Raw genomic sequence first — 8850 nt, 5'->3', positions numbered from 1 at the left:
TTACGAGCGGGGAGGTTCGTAACGGAGATTTGAGATGCGTGATTGATGCGGGCGGGGAGGTCCGTATCTGTTGTACTCTTGTGTGGGGATACGAGCGGGGAGGTTCGTATGTTCCGTGCTCACACTTGAGGCTGCTATGAGCGGGGAGGTTCATAGTAGGTGTTCACGCATGTTGGACTACGAGCGGGCAGGTTCGTAGAGTTGGACTACGGGCGGGGAGGTCCGTAGAGTTGGACCACGAGCGTGCAGGTTCGTGGGAGCATGATAATCCCTAAGGACCAAGGTTGTGCATGGATCTTTCTCATATAGGTTATGAGATTGGGGTATAGTGTTATAGAAAGGTCAATAATCTAAAATTGATTAAGTTGGACTGAGTGAGGGTCAATTCTTATTATTTTATTGTTTGTATTATTTTTCTTTTCAGCTCACCCTTGCTTGTTTGTGTGTTTGTGTTTGGCGATGATCACGTGACTTGTTACGTGGGAGCAGACGTGAATTCAGGTGATCATGCTGATGCTTAGCAACAGAGCGGGGCTACCGATGGGGGATTTTCTTTATGTTATGCTTTCCTACCTTTTGTAATAGACATTATGATATTTTATCCATTATGAACTTGTAATAAAGATGAGATAGTACGAATGGATTATAGCGAGACAAGTTTGAAATTTCCCGCGCTTGGGAATTTATTGTAATGTCTGATTTTCTTAAAGTATATTTTGTGAAAAATCAGTTTTATCTAGTAATATCCATCTGGGGTGTTACATTTGGTATCAGAGCATATGATTTCAAAATGATTTTTGGGCCTTGGGGAAGTGAGCTTATTGCGATTGTGAGATTAGTGTAAATTGACTGAATTGTAAGAGTTGTTGAGATATGTGTTATTGCATGGTGTGTATTGCTAATGCATTTTCAGAGATAACTTATAATGGTGTATGATACCTATGTACCAGAAACTAAGAAATGGCTGGTGGAAGAGGTAGAAGAATTGGTGCCAATAACTCAGCTGATGAAATTGCCCATGCTATTCACCGATTGGTTGATGCTATGCAGCCGCAACAGGTGGTGCTACCACAGCCTGCACCACGACCTGTGAGCATGGATGATTTCATGAGGCACAAACCAGCCAAATTCAATGGCAAGGCCACTCCTGATGACGCAGATGCGTGGATCAGGGAGTGCGAGAAGATATTCCGTGTACTAGGCTGCTCAGATGAACAGAAGCTGGCCTATGGCACCTTTCTCTTGGTGAGTGATGCAGAATACTGGTGGGTTGGCATGCAACAACAGATGGGAACTAGGGAGGAGGAAGTGAGCTGGGAGAATTTCAAAAAGAGATTCCTGGAAAATTATTTTCCAGATAGTGCTAAACATGAGAGGGAGGCTGAGTTCTTGACCTTACAGCAGGGCAATATGACTGTACAGGCTTACGTTAACCGATTTGAATATCTGGCGCGGTTTTACACACAGAATATCACAGAGGAATGGCGTTGTCGAAAATTTGAGAGGGGTCTACGACATGAACTGCTCAGGGTTCTGGTGCCACTCAGGATCCAAGAGTTTCCTCTCTTAGTGGAACAAGCGAAAAGTGTGGAACAATTAGAGATGGGGCCTAGTCGAGTAGCCAGACCGCAGAGAAATGTTGTAGAGGCTAGACAACAGAAGAAGCCTTATAATCGACCTCAGACGTCGTCACAAGGGTTGAAGTGTTTCTAGTGTGGGGGAGCACATTTAAAAAGGGACTGCCCCAGACTTGCTCGTAATGCAGGGAGTAGTGGAGGATGGCGGAAATGTTTTGTGTGTGATCAACCTGGCCACTTTGCAGACAGGTGTCCTAATAAGAAGACGGTCGCAGAGCCACGACCACAACTGCCTTCTACAGAGAGGCCAAGAGCAGCAGGGAGAGTGTTTGCGCTGACTAACGCCGAGGCAAAACGATCAGGTAATCTTATACAAGATACGTGTGTAATGATGGGTCAGAATGTATGGGTGCTTTTTGATTCGGGAGCTTCACATTCTTTTATTTCCAATGCATGTGTGGGGAGGTTGGGATTAGAGGTTCATGACTTGGGGTGCGAGCTAGTAGTCTCGACACTGACGTCTGGGCAAGTTACAACAAGTACTAGTTGTGATGGATGCTCGATCGAAGTGGCGGGCCGTAGGTTCAAAGTGAACCTAATCTGCTTGCCGTTGGAGGATTTAGATGTGATATTGGGGATGGACTGGCTGTCCAATCACCATGTGGTAATGGATTGTGGACGGCGTAGATTGATATTCCCAGAAACTGAAGGGGTAAAATTGATTTCATCTCAAGAAGCTATGAAAGAATTGAGAGAAGGAGCTACCTGTTTCATGATGATAGCTCAGTCAGAGAAAAGAGTAGTGAAGAGCAGATCCGTGACATATCTGTGGTGGCTGATTTTGCGGATGTGTTTCCTGACGAAGTTCCTGGATTACCCCCAAGCAGGGATGTGGATTTCACTATCGACCTCATCCCTGGGGCAGGTCCGATGTCTATCGCTCCTTATAGAATGACACCAGCTGAATTAACAGAACTCAAAAAGCAGATAGAAGATCTGTTAGGGAAGAAATTCATCAGGCCAAGTGCATCACCATGGGGAGCCCCAGTACTACTGGTTAAGAAGAAAGACGGGAGTTCCAGACTATGCGTCGACTATCGTCAGTTAAACAAACTCACAATTAAGAACAGGTACCCGTTACCACGGATAGATGATCTATTGGATCAGCTGCGAGGGGCTGGGGTGTTCTCAAAGATTGACTTGAGATCTGGGTATCATCAGATTTTGGTCAAGCCTGAGGACGTACAAAAGACGGCATTTCGATCTCGTTATGGACATTATGAATATGTCGTGATGCCGTTTGGGGTGACAAATGCTCCAGCGGTATTCATGGATTATATGAATCGGATATTCCGACAGTGTCTGGATAAGTTTGTTGTCGTGTTTATCGATGACATCCTCATTTACTCCAGAGATCGGGATGAACACGCTGAGCATCTGAAGGTGGTGTTGGAAATACTCAGGGAACATCAATTATATGGGAAATTATCAAAATGTGAGTTCTGGCTGAGCGAGATCCAATTTCTTGGGCATGTAATCTCGGTTCATGGTATCGCAGTCGACCCTGCAAAAATAGAAGCCGTGTTGAAATGGGAACGGCCGCAGACGGTGACAGAGGTAAGGAGTTTTTTGGGATTGGCCGGGTACTACCGGCGATTTATAGAAGGGTTCTCCAAAATGGTAAGTCCTTTAACGCAACTCACGCGAAAGGACAAACCTTTCTCATGGACGGAACAATGTGAGGCATGTTTTGAAGAGATGAAGAAGAGACTAACCACGGCTCCAGTATTGGCTATTCCCGATACTACTCAAGCATTTGAAGTATATTGCGATGCGTCATACCAGGGGTTGGGATGTGTGTTAATGCAAGAGAAAAGGGCAGTAGCGTATGCTTCTCGACAGTTGAAGATCCACGAGAAGAATTATCCCACCCATGATCTGGAACTGGCTGCGGTAGTTTTTGCTCTTAAGACTTGGAGACATTACTTATATGGCTCCCAATTCCGAGTCTTTAGCGATCATAAGAGCTTAAGGTATTTATTTGATCAGAAAGAACTTAATATGAGGCAAAGGAGATGGATGGAGTACCTTAAAGATTACGATTTTGAACTCCTCTACCATCCAGGCAAGGCTAATGTGGTAGCTGATGCCTTGAGCAGGAAACGGGTGCATATGTCGTCACTGATGATGAAAGAATTGGAACTGATAGAGAAATTGCGCGATATGAATTTGGGTTTACAACTGGATTCTGATCATATCCGGTGTAGTATGTTAACAGTTACAAACACCTTCCTTGAGGAGATCCGAGAGGGGCAGGTGCATGATGCTGAATTACAACGGATTGTTGGATGGTTGGGTACAGAGAAAGGAAAGGAATTCAAGATGGGGGCTGATGGCATCTTAAGATTTCGAGATCGGGTTTGTGTGCCAGGGAATTGGAGGATGAGAAGGAGAGTTCTGGATGAGGGACATAAGAGCCGCCTCAGTATCCATCCGGGTATGACGAAAATGTACAAGGATCTTAAGGAGTCATTCTGGTGGCCTGGGATGAAAACCGATGTGGCGGATTTTGTGGCAGCCTGTTTAGTGTGTCAGAAGGCTAAAATTGAGCACCAAAGGCCAGGAGGTACCCTAGAACCACTGGAGATACCCCAGTGGAAGTGGGATGGTATCTCTATGGATTTTGTGACTCACCTACCTCGATCTGTAAAAGGGCATGATGCCATTTGGGTAATAGTTGACAGACTCACCAAGTGTGCGCACTTTTTACCAATCAAACTGAGGATGTCAATGGAGAAACTCGCAGAGTTATACATCCGGGAGATTGTAAGATTACATGGGGTTCCAGCAAGTATAGTGTCAGATCGTGACCCGAGATTCACCTTGCGGTTCTGGCAATGTTTACAGGCAGCATTGGGAACTCAACTGAGAATGAGTTCTGCATATCATCCTCAAACGGATGGTCAATCAGAAAGAACGATTCAGTCACTAGAAGATCTGCTTCGGGCATGTGTATTGGATCATTTGGGTGGTTGGAGTGAAGTACTTCCCTTGGTGGAATTTACTTACAATAACAGTTACCACTCAAGCATTGGAATGGCGCCCTACGAGGCATTATATGGGAGGAGATGTAGAACCCCACTATGTTGGTATAAGGATGGAGAGTCAGTGACCGTTGGGCCGGAGTTATTGCAACGGACGACAGAAAAGGTCAAATTGATTCAGGACAGGATGCGTGCGACTCAGAGTAGACAGAAGTCGTATGCAGATAAAAGGAGGAGGCCGCTAGAATTCCAAGTGGGGGATCATGTGTTCCTACGAGTCACCCCAACTACAGGCATTGGGAGAGCAATCAAATCCAGAAAGTTAACACCGAAGTTCATAGGGCCGTATCAGATCAATAGGAGAATCAGGCCAGTAGCCTATGAAATTGCATTGCCACCACATCTAGCCAACTTGCACAATGTATTTCACGTGTCTCAGTTACGTAAATACATTGCAGATCCCAGCCATGTGCTAGAGACAGATGATGTCCAATTCAGGGATGATCTGACATTGGACGTGAGATCGATGAGGATAGTGGATTTTCAGGTCAAGAAGCTGAGAGGGAAGGAGATCCGGACGGTAAAGGTCCTTTGGGATGAGGCAACCCAAGAAGCAACATGGGAAATGGAGGACCTCATGAAGGAATCATATCCTTATTTATTCCATGGTAAGTGAAATTTTCGAGGACGAAAATTCTTTTGAGTTGGGAGTAATGTGAGATCCAGGAAATTTATGAAAATTAATAAGTAATGGAATAAAGAAATGAGGGGTTGAGAATACCTTAAGGGAGTTCTTTGATAAACCTTAGACAAGAAACAATGATAACTTAAAGGGTTTAGAGTACTTGGTTATGTTGGGAGGACTTGGGTTCAAGTCTAGTGTGTGCCATTAGTGTGATTTTAATTGTGTTTTATATTACCAAAATATTATGAATGCGGAAACATGGTTTAACATTATATGAATGTGTGAATTAACAAGAATAATGGGATGGTTTGTTGGTATGCATGTGTTTGATGGATTGGGAGGTTGTGGGTTCGAATCTTGACTAGAGTAAGTAGGCTATTTATATTTTTAAATTTTTGCTAAGTGATGGAAAAATCTAGAGACTGTAGAAATTCCCTGAGAAACCAGAGAGGTAGCAGTTGGGGTGCAGTAATCCAAAATAATGGTCATAAAACCTTGAATTTAAATAAATTTCGTTTTATTATGTGTATTATTTATTTTGGGCTGAAGTTGGGGGGAGAGAGAGAAGAGTGAGTGGGGAAAACAAAAAGTCATAGTGTGTGTGTCAAGTGAGGGCTGAGAATTGCAATCCAGAGAAGGAAATTGGAGTGGAGGCAAAGAGGGGAGCTTTGGGAACAAGGAAGAATTCATTGGAAATTGTTTGAAGCTAAGAAACCGGGTAAGGGGAGCTATCTATATTTTTCTTGTATATGTGGTATGGTTATTGGTGTTATTGTGTTATAAAACTCTGAAAGATGTTAAAGTGTGAGATTTTTTGGTGATTGTTGATGCGAAACTGGATAAAAAAAAATGTAGGGTCTGTTGTTTATTTTTTTTCCTTTTGGGGTTGGAGGTGTTTTCATGGGTGAGTACGTCGAAAGATTTGGATTAGGGGGAAGTTGCATGAACACAAATTAAAAAATAAATAATTAGGTAATTGAAGTGTAAAAGATCATTAGGATTTGGAAAGTTATTTATGTGAATTGGGTACAGTGGAATCCTTTCTGAAAAGACAAAAAAAAAAAAAAATGAATCTTGAGGTGAATTAAAATTTTGGATTTCAAGATGTAGATATATTACATGTATTCATATAAAAGTATCAAAATGCAAGTGTGATTTTCTATATTAATTCTGCAGAAATATAGACAACGTGTGTGTATATATATAATATTATATTAGGCATTGTATCAAATAAAAGCTAATCTAATATGAATAATGGTGGGTTGATATTACGTTTTGGTATCAAAAGAAAGTAGCAGCGTGTTTTGTGTATATATATATATATATATATATATATATATATATATATATATATATATATATATATATATATAATGTATTGCATAGTAATGTATATGATATAGTAAAGATATATTAAAGGCTTTTGTAGTTAAATTATTATTATGTTTGTGCAGTGATTAAGCCAGGGGTTGAAATTGTAAGTATGAAGTTTTATTAGGGGTTGATCGTTGGAATAATAAAAGGTTAATATGTATTGGTGGCAGTGTAAAATAGTGATCTATTAAGTGTGAAATAAGTTTATAAAATGGGTACAGTCAAGAAAAATTGGAGATCATGAGAAGAATGGTTGCGAGGTGCAGAAGATTTCTTTATGAGTTATGTTATAAAAATAAATAAATAAATAAGAATAAAAAAAAATGACGATGTGATTAATGAAGGTGTAGTAGAATTATGTAGTTGGTGCAGCACTTTTAAAAAAAATATATATATATATGATCCTAATATATACATGTGTATATATTATAAAGAAACATGTTGCAGAATATAGTTTCTGGTTTTGGATTGTATAATGTGAGGTTATATGACTATGTGTTGATGTTAATTTTGGGTTGACATGAGGGTTTGGTTGGAAGGGACTTTTGTAGGTACTGTTTGAGATGAATTTTGGATTTGGTATTAAAATATGCATTATTGTGTTGTTGTTCTAGAGCTCCTAAGAGTATTATTAACTCTTGGATAAACTCAAGTTTCAACTCAATCTCAATTGTGAATGTATACATATATGTATGAATAATTGATGTATGGAATATGTGTTATTGTTTCTGGGAGTGCCTGGCGCCTAGCGGCAAGAGGTTTTGCCAAGCGGTCTGCAACGCAACTTCGTCTGGCGGTGCCTAGGCAACGCTAGGCAATAGCGTGCAAACAATGTATTATTTTGTAGCGTTTTACATCGATGGTCTTGAGAGTTTGGTCAGGGATATGCTGGATTAGTTACGAGCGGGGAGGTTCGTAACGGAGATTTGAGATGCGTGATTGATGCGGGCGGGGAGGTCCGTATTTGTTGTACTCTTGTGTGGGGATACGAGCGGGGAGGTTCGTATGTTCCATGCTCACACTTGAGGCTGCTATGAGCGGGGAGGTTCATAGTAGGTGTTCACGCATGTTGGACTACGAGCGGGCAGGTTCGTAGAGTTGGACTACGGGCGGGGAGGTCCGTAGAGTTGGACCACGAGCGGGCAGGTTCGTGGGAGCATGATAATCCCTAAGGACCAAGGTTGTGCATGGATCTTTCTCATATAGGTTATGAGATTGGGGTATAGTGTTATAGAAAGGTCAATAATCTAAAATTGATTAAGTTGGACTGGGTGAGGGTCAATTCTTATTATTTTATTGTTTGTATTATTTTTCTTTTCAGCTCACCCTTGCTTGTTTGTGTGTTTATGTTTGGCGATGATCACGTGACTTGTTACGTGGGAGCAGACGTGAATTCAGGTGATCATGCTGATGCTTAGCAACAGAGCGGGGCTACCGATGGGGGATTTTCGTTATGTTATGCTTTCCTACCTTTTGTAATAGACATTATGATGTTTTATCCATTATGAACTTGTAATAAAGATGAGATAGTACGAATGGATTATAGCGAGACAAGTTTGAAATTTCCCGCGCATGGGAATTTATTGTAATGTCTGATTTTCTTAAAGTATATTTTGTGAAAAATCAGTTTTATCTAGTAATATCCATCTGGGGTGTTACAATTTCACACATGTCCGCTTCAATGTTAGCTGAGAAACGCGTTTGAGATGTCAAATAAACTTGAAAAATTTGGTTTAAAGAACTAAATCCACGTATTTATAAAGATAAGAGACTAAGTTGGTTCAAAGTTTCCAAGAGGGACTAATTCTAATTTTCACTAAAAGTTGAACGACCAAAAACATATTGAACCCTAAAAATAATATTATCTTTTATTTTTTGTAGTTCGATATGGAACTTGTTATGGAATAGCTCATAACACACAAACTAAGTAACCACTAGATAATACCCCATCAAACAATATAAGTAATTGTACATGCTATACTAGACAATACAAACTAGTGATCTAATATTCACGTACAACATGTATGGTCTACTACATGCAACTTCTAAATCGTCTAACCATGTTAGTTGTTTAGGAACTTCTTAGACAAGATTATTTTGAACCAATCTTCACAAATTTCCACCTTGGTTGAACATAAATCTTTTGCACAAGCTTTGTTATGTGCCACTA

At 40.9% G+C, this 8850-nt stretch overlaps 1 protein-coding gene across 1 annotated transcript; it reads left to right on the top strand.

The window, feature by feature from the left end:
- The first annotated feature begins 1287 nt into the window (after window positions 1–1287).
- On the top strand, window positions 1288–5297 carry LOC114188334. The gene is made up of 6 exons (XM_028076928.1): window positions 1288–1705; window positions 1766–2358; window positions 2391–2496; window positions 2698–2995; window positions 3260–3530; window positions 3603–5297. The coding sequence occupies exons 1-6, from the start codon at window positions 1288–1290 to the stop codon at window positions 5295–5297; spliced, it is 3381 nt and encodes a 1126-aa protein (XP_027932729.1).
- Window positions 5298–8850: the final 3553 nt, after the last annotated feature.

Source organism: Vigna unguiculata, chromosome 6 (genome assembly GCF_004118075.2).
Source record: "Vigna unguiculata cultivar IT97K-499-35 chromosome 6, ASM411807v1, whole genome shotgun sequence".
Classification (NCBI taxonomy): domain Eukaryota; kingdom Viridiplantae; phylum Streptophyta; class Magnoliopsida; order Fabales; family Fabaceae; genus Vigna; species Vigna unguiculata.
This window is presented reverse-complemented; position numbering and strand designations above follow the sequence as displayed.